The 22,477-nt window shown below is 43.2% G+C and overlaps 1 protein-coding gene across 1 annotated transcript in view; it reads left to right on the top strand.

The window, feature by feature from the left end:
• PCDH15 (protocadherin related 15) overlaps positions 1–22,477 on the top strand; it is a 518,357-nt gene that overhangs the window by 491,320 nt on the left and 4,560 nt on the right. Inside the window, exons 33-38 of the mRNA XM_031063502.1 lie at positions 4,800–5,018; positions 8,191–8,301; positions 18,919–18,940; positions 20,317–20,355; positions 21,043–21,116; positions 22,022–22,154. Of these exons, the coding sequence (XP_030919362.1) occupies positions 4,800–5,018; positions 8,191–8,301; positions 18,919–18,940; positions 20,317–20,355; positions 21,043–21,116; positions 22,022–22,154 (598 nt within the window). The remainder of the gene's footprint in view (positions 1–4,799; positions 5,019–8,190; positions 8,302–18,918; positions 18,941–20,316; positions 20,356–21,042; positions 21,117–22,021; positions 22,155–22,477) is intronic.

Below are 22,477 nucleotides of genomic sequence, written 5' to 3'. Positions count from 1 at the left end.
CAGAAATTAATTCCCCAAATTAATTCTGCTTGGAACATATCTGTCAGCAAAGCAATTGCACCAGACAACCCAATCAACTACAACTTGGGGGTTGTTACTGCAGCTTAGTTCCCTGTCAAAAATTAGGCCTTTTGTCTTTTTTTTTTTTCTATTTTTTCCAGGATCAGTTTTATTATAACTTTGGGTGCTAAATTAAAGCATCCATTGGTGCTTTTAATTTCTGGGTCTAACCAAGGTCTAGGCTCCTGTTCACATCATCCTCTGTATTTTTATTCTTGATAAGTTCTGCTCTGGGCTATGTTTTAATTCTTTTAATCACTTGAAGTTTTCTCTGAACTCACTCCAGTCTTCCAGCATCATTTTCCTGAAGTAGGAATATTAAAAAAATAGTATTTTATATTAAAATGTATATGAAATCTAATTAATAGCAATAACAGCTTTCAGGGGAGTAGCAATAGAGCCTCCTTCCTTCTCCTAGCATTTGTTTTTAGGTATCCCCATGGTCATTCAGCATCACTTTTCAGGCCTCAGTGATGCTCGGGGTGTTTGTCTGGTCACTTGTACAGTGTTGGTCATTCCCAGAATGGAGTCATTGTGATCTTTTCCCAGTTTTATTCAAGATTCTGACACCCTTTTCCTCCTCCTTTTGGAAAGCTCTCAGTAAATTCACTGCTACCAGGATATGAAAATCAGCTGTTATCTGAACAGGGAGGCAGTTGCCTCTTTGAATTTCAGGAAAAATAAACTTTTCCCTTTGCAGACTCTCTTCATGGTCAGAAAAAAATGCCTCTCATCATTTTGGCACCCTTTGAAAATATTGGAATGTCGTTTTAGGGATGTTCAGATGTCCAGTGAAGTACCCAAAACAGTTAAGATGGGTTAAAAATCAGATTTTCCAACAGGAAGGGAAAGGGGGATTCATCTGAGAAACAACTTCATTAAAATGCTCCCTGTGCCTGCACACTCAGCTTTTTAGAGTTTTTTTTTTCTTCTCTTCAAAAGCTTTTAAATATTTAAATCAGCAAAATCCCAGGGAATGCTTCCCTGACTTTAGGGTAGAGGTGAGTGGCTGTCAGCTCACTGGAGTAAGGAGAGTTTTGCAGCTGGAGTTCCCAAGTTTGCACTGGAAAGTGGGAGAAACTCCGGAGATTTGGGATGTACCCAAATCCACAAAGATTTTAACCTCCTAAAAAGATAAAGGTCACTCCTGGGAGTTTGATTTCAGGGGGATGGCTCAGGATTCTTCCTGCCATGGTCAGAGGACACTTTAGCAGTGGTTGTCCCCTCACTGGGAAGCCAAGAGTCCCAACAACCATTCTGCCAGCCAAGAGTCTGCTCTGGATCTGACAGAAAAGGCATCAGTGGGAGAAAAGATAATTTCATAAACTGGATATGATGGGAGAAATGTGAATAAATCTGAAAGAAACAGAACATCCTGTTTTACTAAAAATTAAATTTTAAAAAATCCTGTTTAATTAAAAATTAAATGTTTAACCTAAACATTTAATTACCAGCAAGGAAGATAAATTCCCACAGGTGATTTTCCAAGTGTTTAACAATTCCATGATGTATCCAGGACCAACTGCACAGAGTTAGTGACTTCTGCCAGCTTGGATTTTTATACAGCTCACCAAATGATTGTGTATTGGAATATACCTGTGGCTTTTCCAGAATGGGCTTTTTTGGGAACACCTGCTGTGTTCCTGCTTGTAAAGCAGAGTGGAGGCTCTGATTTAAGAGAATTTCTTGTGAACCTGTCACTGTTTGAAAACAATTATTTGTGAAGGTCGAATGCGAGGGGAATTGAGGATGAAGTGGAACAGCAGGTGGAGAGCTGCAGGGATGCAGGCAGGAGTCAGGGATCCAAACCCAGAGCAGACGGAGCTGGGAGAAGGGAGTGGACACAGCAGCTGAACAGAGTCACAGTTGGCACCATGAGAAGCAAACCCCACTGAACCAAAGCATGAGGCTCCTGTAATCCATAATATTAATCCCACAATAATTCCAGGGAAATGTTTGCCTGGAAAACAAAGGCATGATTTAGAAGTCATGGATGTAGCAGCCAGTGCCAGGGGGTAAAACCCATGTCTCTCAAGATTTGCAGAATTTTCCCTGTCCTGTACTTTGTAAAACTTTGTAAAGCACAATGAGAGATTTGTATTTTTCCTTGAGATTGTTATTATTGATTACCTGAAGTTTTTTATTAATCAGGGATCTCATAAACCAGAGTTATTCAGGTTGGGAAGAACCTCTGAGCTCATCAGGTCCAACACTGAACCCAGCATTTCCAAGGCCACTGCTAAACCATGTCCTCACATCCACACATTTATGGAAGGCCTCCAGGGATGGGCACTGCAAAGCTGCCTGGGCAGCCCCTGCCAAGGCCTGAGCACCCTTTGCATGCAGAAATCCCTGCTGCTGGCCAAGCTGAGCCTCCCCTGGCCCAGCTTGAGGCCCTTTCCCCTTGTCCTGTCCCTGTTCCCTGGCAGCACAGCCCGACCCCCCCTGGCTGTCCCCTCCTGGCAGGGAGTTGTGCAGAGCCACAAGGTCCCCCTGAGCCTCCTTTGCTCCAGGCTCAGCCCCTTGCCAGCTCCCTCAGCCATTCCTCCTCTGATTTTTGCTCCAAATCTGTTTGATTACACCCCAAAAATGGGTCTGAATAGCACCTGTACTTCACTATGTCCTCCCTCTTCCACAAACCCTAAAAGACTCTGAAGGCACTCAGATAATTTCCCAGACTGAAACGTTCAGCCTCCTTTCCTATCTTATAAAGGGAAGAGGCTTTGATTTATTGGAGCATAAAAACCAGTTGAATGCAGCAAATTCCTCCTGCATAAATTAAGTGGAAAATGTCCCCTGTTAAAAAGAAAACTGTGTGAAGCTCCTGCACAACGTGTCAGGTTCCATCACGGAGTAAACGCTCACGGCTGAGTTACGGACCTGTTAAAAAGGCTCTGTCGGGAAAATGCCAGCAGAATTTCAAGGGAGAGATGCTTAAAATCATCCAGGGATTTAATGTGTCCTGCTGGGAAGGCTTTTGCCAGCTCCAAGGACGTGGGACATGCACCAGTGACATCTAGTGAGCAGCAAGAGAATGTTTCTATCCACTTCATGCCATCATTTAGGTTGGAAAAGGGATTTTTTCTCAAGAAGCGAGGAAATGGTTTGTGGAAGACGTCAGGAATGGGAATTATTCTTCCAGACACCTTTGTGAGGATGGGGGTGAGCAGCCCCTTTTCCCTCAGTATCATGAAACCAGCCCAAATTCATCATTCAGGATGAGCTGTTCTGCCTGTGATGAGATCCATTACACACCCAGAGCAGAGTGGATTCTCCCTAAAATTCCAAAAAAAAAAAAAAACAGTGAAAAGAAATACTACAAGGATTTATCAGGGAATTAATCTGAAGGGAAGTCAATTAAAAGAAATTACTGCCCTTAAAGAAATGGCCCTTGAGGAGTGCAATTTCTGTCCGTGATCAGAGTAAGGAAATCAAAGCTGTCTCAGGCTTTCTTTGGACATTGAGAGTTTATACACAAAAATATTTATGGAAGTTTTTTGTTGTTTTTTAGTTGACATTTTCTGGAGGTTTTTTTCCCCACTTGTCTTTCTCCGGGAGAACCATTGTATGTGTAAGGATCTGGAATTCTGCTATAGCTCCCACCTTTTAGGATCCTCCATCCTAACACATCTCCTACTTTGGTCTTTGGAGTTTGACAGCTTGTGAGACACTGAATCCTCACTTCTGGAGTGATCCAAGGATTTTTATTTTCCTTCAGAAGTTGAAGCCTTGGACAATGTATTTTTTATCCAGGCAGCCAAAGAATTTCCCTAAGAAGCTGAGCAAATCCTCTAAAAATTGCCTGATTTTAGGGTAACAGCAACCCAGCAAATCATTAAGGGTGGAGAAGACATCTGAGGTCATCAAATCCAACATCCAGAGCACTGCCAAGGCCACCACTGCCCATGTCCCCAAGTTCCAGATCCACAGGTTCTTTGAACACTTCCAGGGGTGGTGACTCCACCACTGCCTTGATGATCTTTTGGGCAGAGTGGTCCTTAGGGATGTGTCCAGTGCGGTGTTTGTGAGGGTCCCCAGGAGGAGGTGAGAGATGAGAATCTGAATCCATGTTCTCAGAAGGCTGATTTATTATTTTATGATATTATATTATATTAAAGAATACTGAACTAAAACTATACTAAAGAAAGAAAAAGGATACAGACAGAAGGTTTAACAAAAATGATAATGAAAAACTCGTGACTGACTCCTCAGAGTCCGACACAGCTGATGGTGATTGGTCATTAAATAAAACCAATTCACACGACACCAATCAAACATTGGCCAATTGGTAAACAGTATCCAGACCACATTCCAAAGCAGCAAAACAGGGAGAAGGAGAAGCAATCAGATAATTATTGTTTTCATTCTTTTCTGTGGTTTCTCAGCTTCCCAGGAGAAGAAATCCTGGTGAAGGGATTTTTCAGAAAATATGACAGTGACAGTCCAGGGATCAAAGCAGAGAAGCAAAAGCACAAAGCAAGGTCTTTGTGATGTCAGCAAGAACTTTGTGCCCCTGGAAATCAGGATGAGCTTAGCTCAGCCCTCCTTTTCAGTGTCTAAATTGTGTCCTGGTGTTAAGTACATTGGAATTGTCCCTGGCACTGGGATTACAGGGAATCACCACTATTCCAAAGCCCACAAAGACAATGTATGCTCTTTATTGGGCTGTTAACCTGCCCTAATTAAATCTCTCTTCATGAATTTGACCCTAATAGTGGGATGTTTTTGTGCCATTGAAGGTTCCTGGATGGCAAACTGCTGGATATCAACAAGGATTTCCAGCCCTACCTGGGCCAGGGCGGGCGAATCCTGGAGATCCGCACGCCGGACGTGGTGGCCAACGTGAAGAAGCAGGCGCAGGCCCTGGGCTACACAGAGGGGGCACTGCTGGCCCTGGCTGTCATCATCTTCCTGTGCTGCATGCCAGCCATCCTCATCGTCATGGTCAGCTACCGGCAGTGAGTACCCTCCTCCTCCTCCTCCTCCTCCTCCTCCTCTCCCAGTGTGGAATTTTCGAGGTCCCCCGTGGCAGGAAGGAAATGATGAATCTGACTCCATGTTCTCAGAAGGCTAATTTATTATTTTATGTACTGATATTATATTAAAGAACACTATACTAAACTATACTAAAGAATGGAGAAAGGATATTTACAGAAGATACTAGTGAAAAACTCGTGACTCCTTCCAGAGCTGACCGTGATTGGTCATTAAGTCAAAACAATTCGCATGCTGGATAAATAATCTCCAAACCACATTCCAAAGCAGCAAAACACAGGAGAAGCAAATGAGATGATATTGTTTTCCCTTTTCTCTGAGGCTTCTCAGCTTCCCAGGAGAAGAATCCTGGCCAAAGAGGATTTTTCCAAAAATATGACAGTGACATCCCAGGGCTTGTAATGTCATAGTAGAGGTGCTGCAGTTTGTAGTGGAGCCACTTTGATGATTATTCATCTTTTCAAGATAAATTTCTATTTATTATTGCCTATTTCTGTAATATTTTGTATGTATTATCTAGATTTCTAGTATATAATTTATGGGTTTAATCTGCTTCTCACCACAAGGGTTGCTCAGTGCTTGGTGTGATGAACATGGGAAGTGCATCCTAGGTTTCCCAACACGGTGCAGGATTTTTGTGCCAAAACACCGGCTCAAAACCCAGGTGTTGGACACAGAAGCGAAGATTCTGAGCTGAATTCCATACAAAAAAAAAAAAAAGGAAAAAAGTGCTTTTTTCAAGAATCAAAAATCATATTAGAGGATTCCAATGTTTTCGCTTAAATCCTAAAAAATTTTTCCTGAGCTTCTTAATTGCAAATGTTTCCCAGAGAGTTGGTTTTCTGCCATTGTGGGAAACATCAGAAATGCTTTTTGATATTTCCTCTTGCCTCTTATACACTGAAGAGATTCTAGTAATTGGCTGATAAATTAATTCAAATCAATATCTGCAGCAAGTTCCTTTCAACTAAAATTTTCAGGTCTACTCATACTTAAGATCGCTGCATTTGGACTTAAAGACTCCATATCTATTCATTTATTTATTTTTATGTATTTTCATAGATTTATTCTCTACTTAAAAATCATATTCACAAATTTACATATACATTATATTCCAGTTCATAGATTTATAAATCCATTTAATCAAATACTTATTCTTTAATTAATGATTATATTCACATCCCCTTTTCCCCATTTTGGGTGAAGAGAAAAACCCTTTTAAAGAAGTTTGGAAGAGCTTGACCAACTTCTGCACCATCGGGGTGGCAGATCATTCCCAAACTGCTTTTTCTCTCCCAGAATAATATGGAAAAATTGCTTCCATGAGCCAGTTCATCTTGCAATTCATTGGTGGCTATTATCTGAATTGCAGATTCCTTAAAGAAATGAAGCAGCCTCATTTTTCCTTGGCATCTGTTAGATTATCTAAACATCATCAATCTCTTTTAGGAGCTCTCAGGAATCTGCTTAAATTCATTTCATCCAAAAATCCCATTTTTCCAATCTAGAGATCTGACTTGGAGTTGGATTTATAACAGCCCATTGCAAATAAATTGTATTTTTATGGAGAGTGCCAAAGAAAATGAAAGGAATTTTGAAGTTAAATTAAAATCCCGAGCCTCATGGTTTGTTTTTGTATTCAAGCCTTTTTCACTCCTTTTCCAAAGGAATCTTGGTATTTTTCCTAAAATATTTCTTTAGTAATAAATCTAAAAATGACTCCTTTGAAATCCAGTATCCAGCACATACCTGTAAGGTACTAATAAATTATTTATTATTTAATAATCACAAAAGAATGGCATCTTCTAAATAATAACCAAAAATGATGCTCCTTCATTATTAAAAGTACTTTTATACATTTTGAAATATGCTAAAATGAGAAAATATAAAGAAAATAATAATTATATTATTTATATTGTTACATAAAAATAATTCAATATAAAGAAACAAGTCTAAAAATGTGCCTGCTTAAGAAAAAACTGGAGAAATATTCATGTTTTCATGTCTTGTTTTCATTCTCTGCTGTAATTTGTATTTCTGCTGACTACAGAATTGTTTCCAGGGGATCAAAAATAGCAGCCAAATGCTGTTCAGCTCTGGAAGTTCTGATTCTTTAAACAAGTCATTAATTCTGGAATTTGATGTGTGGAATAATTAAGTAGCCTGTAGTTTATTACTCCTGTTAGAGTCACTGTTATGGGCAGTTGTTGGAAGCAGAATTTATTTAACCTTCCTTTTTATCTCTTTTTTTTCTGCAACCAAACAGATTCAAAGAGTAAGTATTTATTTCCAGCTTTGTTTCTTCCAGCTTGCACAGGAATACTGAGAAATTTTGTTCTCAACATTTATTAAATATAAGGGTTTTTTTAAATTCCTATACTCAACTTGCTCCTGAACTCCTGGTGTGATGAGCTTAAAAGTGATTTATTTTCATGGCTACTCAGTGCCATTGGGGAATATCAGGCACATCACCCTGGTGGTGCTCCCCAGATAAGAAGCTTTGTTTTCTAGACAGGGAACAGAAATTTTTTCCACTGTGATTTGACTCCATTGAAAAAAAAAAATCAATTTAAAAATTTTAAAAAAGGGGGGATTTTTTTTTGGGACAAACCATTCATTGAACAGAAATTCCCCAGCCAACTCCATTAAGAAAAAACGAGTTGTGAGTGGACAAGGGGGAGTGGCATCAAACTGAAAGAAATAGATTTAGATGGGATATTGGGAATTAGGAATTGTTCCCTGGCAGGGTGGGCAGGCCCTGGCACAGGGTGCCCAGAGCAGCTGGGGCTGCCCCTGCATCCCTGGCAGTGCCCAAGGCCAGGCTGGAGCAGCCTGGGACAGTGGAAGGTGTCCCTGCCCATGGCAGGGGTGGCACTGGATGGACTTTAAGCTCCTTCCCACCCTAAACCATGCTGGGATCTGGGAAGCTCTGGGATTCCACCAAAACAGAACAACCAGGGGCTGAAAAATCCAGGAGAAGATGACCATGTTGTTACTTTGGTGAAGATAAAATCCAGGGGATCTTTATTAATCACAGACCAAGAACATAGAACACCTCCCATTTTGGCTTTCTTTGAGTTGTGTTTTGGGGTGTTCTTGATGAGTGTTTCTCCTTCCCCCCGTGGCTCTCCAAAGGCGACAGGCTGAGTGTGCCAAGACTGCGAGGATGCAGATGGCTCTGCCAGCAGGAAAACCGGCTGGAGCCGCGGCCAACAACCTCTATGAGGAGCTTGGAGACAGCACCATGTGAGTATTCCTTCAGTTCCATCCAGATCCAGAAAATCACTGCCCTGGGTTACATGGGATAGTGGGAGGTGTCCCTGCTCATGGAATGGGATGGGTCTGAAGGTCCCTCCCAATCCAAACTATTCTGGGGTTCTATAAAATCGTTTCATGCAGTCTCTGTGCAAAAGGTTTTTCTTCATTCCCCACCTGCTTGGGGTTCTCCAACATCCAGAAAAGAAATAGGCTGGCTCTGGAAGGAGGGAAAAAACCAATTTAATCTTCTTGTAATGCATGGGGCAACCTTTAACAGACTTTAAGTGGGCAAAAAGGTCTCACCAGATGGTTTTCCCATAAGCAAGATCCTGCAGCAGGTCACTGCTGCCAGGATTGGATTCCTTGGCACATCCAGGCCAGCACTGCATGTTTTCCAAAGCTGTTGACTAAACACATCCAATAAAATTCATTCTTATCCATTGCACTCGTCTGAAATGGTAATTCCCTGAAAATTGCTGCCCCAAAGTCTTCATCTCCTGTAGTAAGATGGGTTTGGTTTGTTGGGCGTTTCTGTTCTAAATTTAAACCTGTTTAAATATTGAAAGTAAAGGAACTATCAAAGCAGAGAAACCCCTGGTAGCTCAATAAACTCATCTTTTACCTCTTACATGCTCATAAAATAATAATCTTGCAAGGCTGCCTCTCTTTTCATGCCTCTGTAAATCTGAAGTTGATGGACTCCAATAACAATTTAACTCTCAGTAGGAAAATATTCCAGCCAATTATTATTTGTGTGATACTGGGGGGGTTGTTTGATAAGCTTTGCCACACTTCTTCATCTCTGTTTATACTTGAAAACCAAGGAGTGCTGAAGAGCCCAGCTTGAATAATATTTGGTAGGTAGGGAGTGAGTGGATGGTGGAAATGAAAATTGCTCCGTTTTCAATCATGATTTGTTTTGCCCAGAAAGTCGAAATTTTCTAGCTGCTGTGATGGAGTTTATAAAATGTTACAGGGCCATGACAGAGCTTTAATTCTTGGACAACTGGGTGCAGTCTCTTCATGTGGAATAATTCTAGGGCTTGAGCTTTTCTGGGTAAATAGGGGACTAAAAAATGCTGGGAGTAGGAATTGTTTCTCCTAAGAGCTGAATTTTTGCCTTTTGCCTTTGTCAAGTTATGCTTGGGCAGGAAGGGAGGAAAAATGTGTGGAATAAAGTTTTTTTGGAATGGGAGCACTTCAGTTTGTGAGTCACATCTGTACCCTTATGCAGGCAGGTGCCATCTGGATAAAATTCATCTTTTTTTACACTAAACCAAATTTCTGCTGAAATTAATTGTGTGATGCTAAACCCAGAAAAATTTTCATTGTGCTTTGTTGTATCTGCAAAGGTTTTTTGGGGTTTAGAACTGCCCCAAAGAGGTGCCAGTTCCCAGATCTGCAGTATTGACTTTGAGGCTTAGCTTTATGTTAATTTGGACAGAAAATAGTCTTCATTGCACCAAAAAGGTGCTGTAGTTGGAATATTTTCTCTCAGATGCCTTTGCATACAACCAAGGCTTATCTGTCATGCTGAGGAACTGATTAAACACAAAAATCGTTCAAAGACAAATCAAAATCCATAGGATGTGCAAGAAAGTAACAGGCTTCAATAAATATAATTACAAATTAACTTTTTCTTTGCCATAAATATTTTACTTCAGGGCACAGGTATATCTTAGGAAATTCTTATTTGGGAAAAATCTTTTATTGCCATTTTTCATGAGTTTTAGTACATTGTTCCCTGTTTTAGTTGTCCTAAGTCTGTCATCTTTCATTTGCAGTGTCTTGTTTGCTTTCTTTGGTGTTTATAGCAAATGAAATGGAACAAAGCTCTTTAGTTTTAAATCTGCCTTGTCTCACCATTTTCATTTTTCCCTGTCTCTGGATCCTTAGGCATCAGTAAGTAAGCTTATTTCATTTTCTTAATATTTGTAGCTGGTAGAAATTAGTTAATTTTCCTCCCAGCAATTCCCATCCAACCTTGCAAGGTGAAGTTCATATTTTATTTGTCCATTGAGCAGAAAAGACATTTACTGGGAAGTTGCAATACTTCTGTGCTTCTTTATCCCTCTTCTTGGAAGCAGAGAGAGGAGGGGTGATTGCTGAACTTGAAGGGCATTATTTCTAAAGCCAAAGGGTCAAAAAAAGCCAAACCAGCACTGAGTGCATGAACAGAGAGGTTTGCTGGGAGTTCATGGATTTATGGCTGGGTTTAAACCTTCCTTGACTGTCAATTCCAATCCCATGCAAGGCCTGTAGAGTCTTTGACCTGACAGAACCTGAACTCTCTGGTCCTCAGTGATGGAAACAGCTCCACACAAACAGAAAAACATGGTGGGGTCACCTCAGCTACCAGAGGCCTCGTGTGGAGCAAGGAGGAGGCTGAGCAGCTTTTGAAATAATCTGCTCCAGTGGCAGAAAGGTGGTGGCACCTTGCATGAGCCTTCTGCTGGAGGGGCTCCTTCAAGTTCAGTCGCTGCTTCTCTCACCTCTCAGTAGATGCAGTGCTTGGCTGACTCAAAGCTGGCTGCTTCAGGATTCAGAGCTCCTTTACAGAGGGACCTGGAGCTGCTGCAGAGAGCCCAGGGGAGGCACCAGCATGGGCAGAGGGATGGAGCAGCTCTGCTGGGAGGAAAGGCTGGCACAGCTGGGGCTGCTCACCTGGACAGGAGAAGCTCTGGGGTGACCAAATTGTGGCCTTGCAGGGCTTGAAGGAGCTACAGGAAACATGGAGAGAGATTTGGGACAAAGGATGGGTTGTCATGACAAGGGGGAATGGGTTCCCAGTGCCAGAGGGCAGGGCTGGATGGGATACTGGGAATTAGGAATTGTTCCCTGGCAGGGTGGGCAGGCCCTGGCACAGGGTGCCCAGAGCAGCTGGGGCTGCCCCTGGATCCCTGGCAGTGCCCAAGGCCAGGCTGGACAGGGCTTGGAGCAGCCTGGGACAGTGGAAGGTGTCCCTGCCCATGGCAGGGGGGTGGAGTTAGGTCACCTTTAAGGTCCTTTCCAATCCAAACCCTTCTGGGATTCTCTGATTAGTGTGAAGTTAATTATTTTTATTCATTCAGCCCAGAGGAAGCCTTAGGCACACTCAGCTCTGGCAAACTGCAGTGCTTGGGGAGAGTTTATTCACTTTGTGGTACTTTGCTGGGTGTTTTTTGCAAAACAAAAATGAGAGAATGATCCCTGGGAGAATGATCCCTGGGGTCTGTGTGGGAATTCCAGTCCTCCTGGCTCCCTGGAGCATTGGGAAGCTGAGTGTTCCCTGCCTGGGTGGTCCCCTGGTCAAAACAGGAAACAAAAGTTAAGAAACAAAAGTGTTTTGTTATTAAATACGACCCTCAGGGGACTTTTCCATCTTAAATAACTTAGAGGAAGAAGAAGATCTCTTAATCAATTCCTTCTAGGTATTTAAGTTTCCCTTCTAATTTTGCTTGGGACTATTTAACCACCAGAGATTAATTTCTTATTAATTTGGATTTGGTTATGTTTTCTGAGATATGAAACAACAGCACCAAAACCCACAGAACAATGGGACCAAGAGATCCAAAAAACTTCATCTTCCAACATTCACAGAATCATGGAAAACTCCATTTTTTTCTCCTAATCCTTTACCAAAATTCAAATTTTGGTAGAGACAAGGCTTAGAATTTTTAATTCAGAACTTGTGTGAAAATACTGGACATCTCTAAGCCACTAAAACCAATCTTAAATTATATTTTAAGTTGTGCAGGTAGATAAGATTGCTACTCATGTTGTACTTTAGCTCTGCCTCACACAGGCCCAAATCTTAAATTTCTCACAGTATGAGTGAAAAATAAATCTCATTTCAGCCTGTGGTGAACATTATTTAAAACAGGCATCAAAGGACACTTTTTTAGCAGGCAATTTGGGGCTGTTCCTTTTAAAATACTGTTTATTTTCAAATCTGCTCAGAAGGTTGTGGTATTAAAATATTTGAGGGAGGAAGTTAATGAGGGACTGGGAGGTGATAGATGCAGTCCAGAAAGTGGTGAGACCTCCCACTTTTGCTGTAGAAATTCGATGTCACCCAACCACAGGGGCTTTCCTTTGGGTTCAACATGATGAAGAGATGAAATTCATTCGCATATTGATACTTCTATGATGCTTAGTGTTTCAAGGTGGATAGGCCACAGTATTAACTGATAATTTTGAAATCTAAGAGGTTTTTTTAACAAGAAGTGAATTTATTTTTGAACTCAGCAAGTAGCTATGCAGCTTCAAATTAAAGCAAGCAGCAGCTTGTTTTAATTTTTCTTCCTTCCCCCTTAAAGAAGATGCAAAAGTAAATGTCTTGCCAGTAGTAGATGTGCTCCTGCTGTTGGGTTGTAGTTTGCTAGAAGTGATTTAATGGCTCTGATTCATGTCATAAGTTCTTTTTTTCTCTCTCTCATAAGTACCTATGTCCATGCATGTTTCCTCACATGTGGTTATCTTCTTTTCTTTCAAGTCTTTTTCTTCTCTACCATTTCCAACAAAGCAGGGGAAAAAAGTCAGTCTTAGAAGAAGGAGACCGACAGAGAGTTATAAGCAGCTTTGCTTCCCGTGCTATAGAGGCGCACAAGCAATCCAATATCAATGGATCCCTGAACAATAACCTCCCCAAATCCTCGAGTAACATCACTTTTTTGTCCGATGAGAACCCGCTAACGACCCGAAACCCGTTGTACGTGGAAGGTTTCCCTCAAAGCCCCGCTGCCTCCGGGTTCCTACGGAAAAGGAACGATACTTTAGATACCCTTTCTCCTTCAAGACTGGCCTGGAGAGAGGCCTCTTTTGGGGGCAGCCACCGGGCGTGGACAGTGCCCACTCACCTGACCAGGAGACACATGTCAGGGTCGCTGGGTAGGCCGGTTATCATGGACCCCATCCAATGGCACCAGCAGAGACTCACGGGCACTCTTCCAGAAGATCAGTGGCCCCAAGCTGACTGTGAAGGAGAAGGCAAGGCAGTTTGAAGAGCTGCAGGAGATGAAGCAAGTGAGGTCTCCCGAGGTGAAATCCGCGCGGTCGCCCACGCACAGCGCCAGCATCCAGGAGGGAGAGAGCGTGCCAGAGCAGTCTCCCAAAAGCGTGGTGGCTTCTCCCCGCCTTCGCTCCTCCCCTCTGTCCTCTCCAACGCCTGGTGCTGAAGGAGTTGAAGCAGAGGCCGCCGTGGTCCCCGCTGTAATCGTCACTCACCACGACGACCCTCAGGAGCATTCTCCTCCACCGACTCGCAAACCAACTCCTCCATCTTCTAGGACAAAGAAACCACTTTGCCAAAGTTTTCTAGCTCCTCAGACCAAAGAAAATGTAGAAAGCATTCCAGATCCACCTAAAATGCCCCCACCCCCTCCTCCACAGCTGCCACCTCCACTGCCACCACCACCTCCATCCCCTCCTATGTTGCCACCACATCCTCCGCCTCCACCCACAGTATCTCTTCCTTCTTCTTCTTCCTCTTCTTCCTCTCCATCTCCTCTTAGCACACAGCTCCTGTCCCCTGCCAAGCATTCCAAATCCCCTGCCAAACAGCCAGCTGTCCCTGCCCCGGCCGCAGTGCCAGAGCCTCCTCCACGCAGGGAGCTCAAAGGAATTCTTAAAAACATTCAGAATTTGGCCGCCATCGAGAAGTCGGTGGCCAACATGTACAGCCAAATAGACAAGAACCACCTGCTGCCCAAGCACGTCTCCAAGCTCAAGCCAGCCCCGACCCCGGAGCTCCCGACTCCAGAAGCCGCAGCTGAGCACAACCAGCAGAATGGGAACTTGAGCTGTGTTGTGGAGGAGCTGGAGAAACGCTTCCCCTCCCAGTCGACAGCTCTGTAATGCTCACAGGTGGATGTTTCCTGCTATTTTTTCGAGTGGGAGGACTCTAATGCAGCACACAGTATCTGCCTCAGACTCTCCAGAAGTCCTGACTTTCCCCCTTTTCTCTGCTGTACACGACTTTACCCGCTCCCGATCCCAAATGGAGAGACGCCGTCCTTCCCGTTCGCTCGGAAATTTGTCATGTAAAATACAGTTCTCCAAGTTGTTTTCTCAGAACTGCATCTTGCTGGTTCTTAGTCTGTTTCCTGGAAATTCTTGGGGGAAACTGTCCACTTTTACCCAAGGATGTGGCATAGATGGCAGCAGGCTCCATACTTCTTTAAGCAGCCTTCACTGTAGGTAACATCAGTCAGATTTTCCTGCAGCTGTGATTGGAATCTCTTGCTTTGCCCATAAAAAGGAAGGAATTTTTCCCCACCTGGAAGGAATCTTCTGCCACATACTGGGCATCAAAGCAAGGAAGGCCTGGGAGTAGCAGGCTCAGCTTTGGTGAGCTGGGTTATTGGATGGGCCTTGAGCAGCCTGGGATGGTGGCCCTGCCCATGGGATGAGCTTTAAGGTGCCTTCCAACCCAGGCATTCCATAATTCCATACTGCATCTCCCTGCTCCATGGGCTCTGCTCTGCTGACATTTTCTGGCAGCTCAGTTCCAGTCTGCAGTCAGAAGAAGGGTTTGCTCTTGGTGTCTCAGCAAATACAGCTGTGTCTCCACTCCTGTTCTCCATCTTCTGCCTTCCATTGCATTTTTTTATATTGTAATTGCATGTGAAAAGTTTATATTTTCTAAATTCCTTTCATGTACAAAGCATTTGTTGTTTGTTTTTTATGATTTTGCATGTGCATGTTGTTGCTGTCTCTCTTTAATTTCCATGCTGCTCTGTCACAAGCTGAAACATCTCACTTAAATTGTAATAAAGTCACTTTGATTTGTGTCACCAGGTGAAGGGTTTCCAAGTACTTGTAAAAATCCACATACTGTGGATTTACTTACCAGCTTTTTTGCTCACAGTGGTCTAAATCAGATCTTTACATTTACATAAATATGTCAATTAGAAATGTATATATAAAGTAAATTAGCTTGTCCTTTGAAAATATGGTAAGTAAAAGCAGTTTGGGCATTTAAATGTTTGGTTCAGCTTGCAAGTTTCCTTTCAGTCCTTTGCCAAAATCTAAAAAGTTTAATATGACAACTTGAAAAAACCATCTTGGGAAAGGCAGGTATTACCAAATGAAGCAAAACTAAAACTCCTGTTCAGTATCAACGTTGTAATGAGCAAAAAGGTAATTAATTCTTTATCAGACTGTTTATCAGACTCAACATTTTCATGGTGCTTGGCTTTTTCTCTTTTCTCCTGTTTGTTTTTTTTTGGGGTTGTTTTTTGTTTGTTTGTTTTTGAAGTCTGCAGTTAGGACATGTGTGGATGCTTCAGTCAAAAGCTGCTCAAGGTAGTTTCTCTTTGTTTATCCCAGTACCAAACTCCATGAACTCCATCCCACAAGTTCTGCTGATCCATTAGAATTTTCCTTTATCTAAAACCCTTGTTGGGATAGGTTGTAGGATCAAGGTGGTGTTGGAGTAGCTAACTGTGTGAGGGGAGGGATTATCCACTTGTCCTATTTTTGCTGTAACAGAATCTGTGTCATTTATGAGATGTGCGTATTTTTGATGCTCAGTTTTTCAAAGGTGGCACGACTGCAATGTTTTAATCATATCCCCAAAGCTCAGCATCTATTAGGTAGAAAATGTTTAGGATTGAAGAGCCAGAATGGGAATATGGCTTAAATATTCCCCTCTGTGTCCTGGCCATGCTCCTGGTGAGGGGACAGTGGGAAGAGGGCATGAAAAATTATTGGGCTGTTCATGTTCAGACTGGATCAACCCCAAAGACAGAAATTTAAATTTAAGTACCCAAGTCCTATGTTAGAGCTTGTAAACAGCTGCTGTTGTGCAGATCTGTACATCCCCAGTGAAATATGACACAAATAGGACCTGATTTTGTGGTATGTAAGGTCACATAGCAAAAGTGGAGGTGTGCAGTCATTCACAGAATAAACTCCAGTGGTTGAATTTGGCTACAATTAATTGGGATGTTCCTTAAGCAGAAAGAGAGGACATCACACAGAAGTTCCACTTTGAATATTTGATTTCATCATTTCAGAACAGTCTGGGAGGGGGTCCTGGCAATCAGCTCCTCACTGATGAGGAACATTTATTTTCTCATTCTGAAAATCTTTATGAAGTTGAAAACTTTACAAAGCTGGATTCATTTTGTCTGGATATAATGCAACCTTTGTTCTCCTGCTGGCTTTTTTTTCACAGCCTTTGTTTAAAAAATTACTCTGTTAGACTGGGAAAGAAGCTGTACCAGGGAGATTCCGTCCATTAAGATGTCTGGGTAGTACAGAGGAGATTGTTTTAGACAAAAAGAGGAGAGATTTAGGTGGGATATTGGGAAGGAATTGTTCCCTGGCAGGGTGGGCAGGCCCTGGCACAGGGTGCCCAGAGAAACTGGAGCTGCCCCTGGATCCCTGGAAGTGTCCAAGGGATGGGGCTTGGAGCAGCCTGGGATAGTGGAAAGTGGGTGGAGGTGGAAGAGGATGAGCATAAAGGTCCTTTCCAACCCAAACCATTCCACAATTCCATGGTGCTGCAATTCTGCAGTGCTACAAAGGATTAGATCCAGTGTAGGAGTTGGTAGCAAGTTGAACATCTGTAATAATTTATATTTATATATAATTTAGCCCTCCCAGGTTGTCTGATTCAGTCAGTTGGGGTCCTCTGTGACCCTGGCTGTATCTCTCATCTTTTCATCATCACCTTGATGGGGCCAAGTCCTGAGCAGGAGCAGAGATGGCATCAGTGGAGAGCTGGAATTGAACCCAGCACGGTGTTATCACTACTCATCCTCCTTCCCAACTTGTCCTCAGTTCCAGCTCTGAACGGCAGGAAAATCTTCATTTTAGGAGCCAGGGCAAACTGCTAAGTAGTTGTTCTCTCTGAGGAGTATCTGCAGTATTTGGGATTTGTGATGATTTTGCTTTTGATATGAAAAGAGATTTAAGTTATGGAAGAGCAAATTCCTGCTGGGGTGCCAGGAATTGGGGAAATGCTGCTTTAGGCAAATCCCAGTTCCTCTAACCTCTTTTAGCAGGGAAAGGTTGGCACATCCTGTCCACATGAGTTGATTCTGGCTTTGTCTCTCCCCTTAAGTAGCAGCTCTGTGTTCTGGCTGTCCTGTTACCCCACATCCTCACAGGCTCCGTGGCCTTGCTTCTCTTTCCACACAGAATATTCTCAGACTGCAGTGAAGTCTGGCTGAGAGCATTTCCCAGAAGCAACCCCTCCCTCTGTGCAGAGCTTTCATTCCTTCCTGGAAACAAATGATGTTGTCCTGACCTTTGTCTTTGTGCCAGAATAGATCCTTGTGCTGTAGTGAATGAATGGGTATTTTACGTCTTTTGGGGCTTTTTGTTCCTTCTAATCATGGCCACACAAAACTATTTGAGAAATATCAGCAAAACTCAGCATGGTGCTATTTTTATGAAAGTTGAATTCCAAATTTAATTAGAATTAGTCATATTATGCCTTTAATCTGCAATATAGTGCAATTAAGAGTAATAGACTTCCTTCTCCTCAGACCTCCTTTATCTGAAGATTGTTGGAGGCGATATGGAAACTAAATCCAGCACCCCTCAAGTGGGCTTTGAAGAGTCACAGATCATCTTTGGGTGATAAATCTTCATTTCAGCTGGCCATGAGGTTTATATTATATAGGCGACAGCATTATTTCAATGCTGATAATCAATTCCATGTGCTGAATATTAATAGGAAGATTTAGAGATGGGGATATTAAAGAATTAAAAGGATTTCTCTGGTCTTTATTATTTATTTAGTGTAATTAAAGACTTCCCCATGACTGCTGGCTGTGTCCTAGGTTAAGCCTAACATAATTTTGAGCATTTACCCTTTCCTTCTTAAAAACCATAATAAAAATAATCCAGACTTATCCTTAAGAAAAATTCCAAGGCCTAAATTTTTGTTCTCTACTTTTGCCGAAACCATTTCAATTTTCAGGCACAAAACGTGAGAATAGAGAACTTGACAGACATAAATGCAGTGGTCATGCCCAGGAATGGCTCCAAGAAAATTAATTAAACCAACAATGAATTCCCCATAAGATCAGAAGCACAAAGTCTGTGACAAAATAACAGCAGATAGAAGAAAAAACGGGATCTACCTCCCCCACACTGGGTAAATGTTAAGAAAGGTGTAATTGGAATGATAATGTTGGTACAAGAAATTAGTAATCCAAGCTCCAGGGTAATTCCTGATGGATACAGAAAGTCCTGGTGTAGGAGAAGTTGTTTCACTGCTTGAGCAGACGTGTGAGGGAACAGGGTCCCTCTGTGGATGGTGGCACAGCAGGAGGGGATGGGGCAGGCCCTCTCCCAATCCCCCTTTCCCTGTGCTGAGTCTCTCTGGATGCTCTGGCTCTTGGGGATTGGGGATTTCTCCTCATCCATTCACAGTCTAAAGCAGGAAAAGATCCCAAAGTATCTCCAAGCTTTCTCATGCAACAATCCCTGTGTCCAGAGCAAACCCAAAGAAAAACATATTTGGTATTAGAGATATGTATTTCTTTCCATGCTAATTCTATTTCTAATTACATTCTCTTTCACCCCTCTCCAGTGAGAATGGTAATGGGCATCTTTGTGCAGGCTCACAGCATTATACTAATTTATTTCTTGTCTTTTTCTGACTTCTAGGCGAGGATATGCACAGCAAGAGGTAAGGCCAGAGCCCAATTACCTTTCCAATATTGATTATACCTATGTGCTTTTCCCATACAGCCCAAGAGTGTGGGCAGCAGGGGAGTGGGGGAGTGTCCCCTCTACTCTGCTCTTGTGAGACCCCACCTGGAATTCTGTGCACTGTTCTCCAAAAATAAGAAGGATGTGGAATTGTTGGAGCAGGTCCAGAGGAGGCCATGGAGTTGCTGAGGGCTCTGGAGCATCTTCCCTGTGGATCCAGGCTGGGAGAGCTGGGAATGCTCAGCCTGGAGAAGGGAAGGGTGTGTGGAGACATCACAGCTCCTTCCAGGGCCTGAAGGGACACAGGGCAGCTGGAGAGGGACCCTGCAACAGCAACTGGAGTGACAGGACAAGGGAGAATGGGTTCAGACTGCCAGAGGGCAGGGCTGGATGGGATATTGGGAATTAGGAATTGTTCCCTGGCAGGGGGGGCAGGCCCTGGCACAGGGTGCCCAGAGCAGCTGGGGCTGCCCCTGGATCCCTGGCAGTGTCCAAGGCCAGGCTGGACTCTGGGGCTTGGAGCAGCCTGGGACAGTGGAAGTTGTCCCTGCCCATGGCAGGGGATGGGATTAGCTGAATTAAAAATTCCCTCCCAACCCAAACCAGTCTGGGATTGTGTGTGTGGAACTCCCGAGTACTGAGTGCTTTAGAGACCAGAAATTGAAAGTGCTTCAAGGAGTTTATGAGCCGTAGATCCCCTGGGGGCTGAGATCCACTGTGGCAGGAATGTGACCTCCAGGCTCGGGGATTGCTGCTTAAGGAGCTGCCAGAAGGAGCTTCCCAGGGAATTCCCTCCATGCCTGGTGTGTTTTCCAGTGTCACACCCAGTCACCTGCCCGGCAGAAATGGGGCTCCACGGACCTCCCTGTAGCTCTGTGAGGTCTGCTGCTCCTGCAGTACCATTTTCTCCAGAAATGAATAGCAGGGAGAAGAGTTTCCTTCAGTACAATCTCATTTAATCAGTGGAAAGTTCTCCAAAATACATTTCTATCATAAAGATTGATATTTGCTGATTTTTTTCTCTCTTTGCACAGCTGGTTTGTCTCTTTATTTAAATACAGAACTTCGTTCTCTTGTCCTCTGATAGAAGTTTTTGAGTTAAATATGTCAGGTAATCACCACAAAAACTGGGAAGTTGATTTTGTATTTAGGCAAAATAAATGGTGTACTGTGCAAGGATTTTACTGCATCAGGAGCTCTGTGTTCTCACAGGGGATGGAAATCTCCAGCTCCCTGCCATAAAAAAGTTCCAAAGGACCTATGGTTTCAGCATTTATTCCTAAGCTTAGACACCCATCACCTGCCCTTTAATTGTTGCTGCCTAATTAACCACTTTCTCATTTTCTTTTGTAGCAACAGCAGTTGCTGAGACCTTCTCTTCTCAGACCAGAGGTACAACCATTTTTCATTTCTTAATTGTTCTGTAAGCTTTGAAATGGTTTTTACATCATTTTATAATAAGAACTTGTCTGTCTCAGGTAGTTTTTCCCCCTGGCTCTTAGATAAAAAGCAAAGTTCTGGCATTGTGAGCCCAGTTATGTTATTTTAATTAAATACCTTAAATTTACTGCACTTTGGTTCTTCCAAGGCCAGGATGGGTGGGGCTTGGAGCAACCTGGGATGGTGGAAGGTGGGAATGGATGGGCTTTAAGGTCTCTTCCAAACCACTCTGGGATCTGTGATTTTCCCCATGAGCATCTTTCAGTAGCTCCCACTGGCTTCATCCCACAGTTTCAGAATCATTCCATTGCTCTCCAACTGCTGATTTTTTGCTGGTGTCAGTCAGCTGCTGATGGATTACTGCAGCTGGAGCTGAGCTGAGCAGTTGGTGCTGGAAGCTTTAGCACCTTGCTGTGCAGTGCAATTGCAAATCTTTCCATTTCCAATCTTTTAGGCCCAAAATTGTTTCCAGAATAAGCAGTAAGAGCAAATGTGAGACGTTGGTATTTTTGTGCTACAGGATGGGGATCATTTCTGCAGTCAGAAGAAGTAATTACATAATAAAGAATAATAAAATCAGTAATTACATTTGGGCCTTTTTCACACTGTTTGCATTCAATCAGTGTTTCTCTTTTCCAGGAGTTGAGTATGGAGTCTGGAATTGATCCAGGGCAGGAATACTATGGCCAGGATTACTACAGTTATGAGCACGGGTATAGTTCCATTTTTCCTCCTTATTTCTGAAAGTGCAGCTTTTCCAGGCTGGTGATGTTTATTATTCCAGCAGTTAATCGTGGGACTTCCCTTCACCTAGGGATTACTTTAATCTTTGTGTCCACAAAGGCGTGGACGAACAACAAAACTCTTTTCAGAGGTTAAGGGGGTGTGTGATAACTCCCTGCTTCTTCAGGGATGTCATTATTCCACTTACAGAGTGCACATCCTGTCCCTCATGCTGGGTTTATACCCTTAGTATGTGTATTTCTGCTCCTGGGAGATTAATTTCCATCACCTTCTCCCCTCCTGTGTTCAGGGATTAATCCTTTCTTCTCCCACTTTCCAGCCTGCTGCTGGCCTTTTAAATTTCCCTCTAAAAACCCCATCCTGCCTAGTGGCCTTTTAAATTTCCTTCAAGAAACTCCATCCTGCTTTGTAGCCTTTTAAATTTCCCTCAAAAAATCCCATCCTGCCTTGTGGCATTTAAATTTCCCTCAAGAAACCCCATCCTGCCTTGTTCTGATAAATCCCATTGGACTGCAGCTCTTCAGGAATTACTGCTGGTGTTCCCCAGAACCGATCCCAGGGAAGCTACTCTTTCATTCCATGATAATTAAGAAAGATCCCCCAAAAAATCAGGTGGATTGAAGGAAGCTTGATGTCCTTAGAGAGGTTTTGACTGATCCAGCAGACCCCAAAATTCAGGTTACCCTGAGGGGCTTGTGCCTGTTGGAGCAGAAGGATATCTGGGGTTTGGTTGCCACTAAGGAAGAAAAGGAGGGAGTAAAACGAGGAAAGCTGTTCCTATCACTCTGGATGTGAACAAGTGCAGTGCTGGCAGTGTGGTGAGAGGTGTGAGCACATTTGGGGGTGTCCTGAGGAGCTGTGGTGTCCCTGGCAGGTACGAGCTGCCGCAGTACGGGAGCCGCCGGCGCCTGCTGTCCCCGTCGGGAATGTACGACGAGTACGGCGAGGTGGTGGTGGAGGGCGACGGTGGCTACTACTACAGTCCCCACGGGCCAGCAGCTGAGGAGGTAAGGAACCAGCTCTGGAGGGATCATTCTGTCTCTTTAAGAGCTTGAAGGGCCACCAAAGCTCATCAGTTGTACGCTGGAATTGATTCGAATTGGGTTTTGTATAGATCAGCATTATGCGTTGTTGGCCCCGTAAAGTTTGTCAGCATTAAATTCCTTTTGTTTTCCAGGCACAAAAAATAATTGCTGAGTTTCTGTTAGTATCCACATCTGGTTTTAGTTCTAAAAAAAATCCACTTAGATAATTCCATTTTATATATCATTACCAAATAAAGAAACATTCCAGTATTTGTAGGGGCCGACAAGGAAGCAGGAGGAGGACT

This window comes from Geospiza fortis, unplaced genomic scaffold (assembly GCF_000277835.1).
Source record: "Geospiza fortis unplaced genomic scaffold, GeoFor_1.0 scaffold284, whole genome shotgun sequence".
Classification (NCBI taxonomy): Eukaryota; Metazoa; Chordata; class Aves; order Passeriformes; family Thraupidae; genus Geospiza; species Geospiza fortis.
Note: the sequence above shows the minus strand (reverse complement) of the source record. Positions and strands in the feature narration are given on the sequence as shown.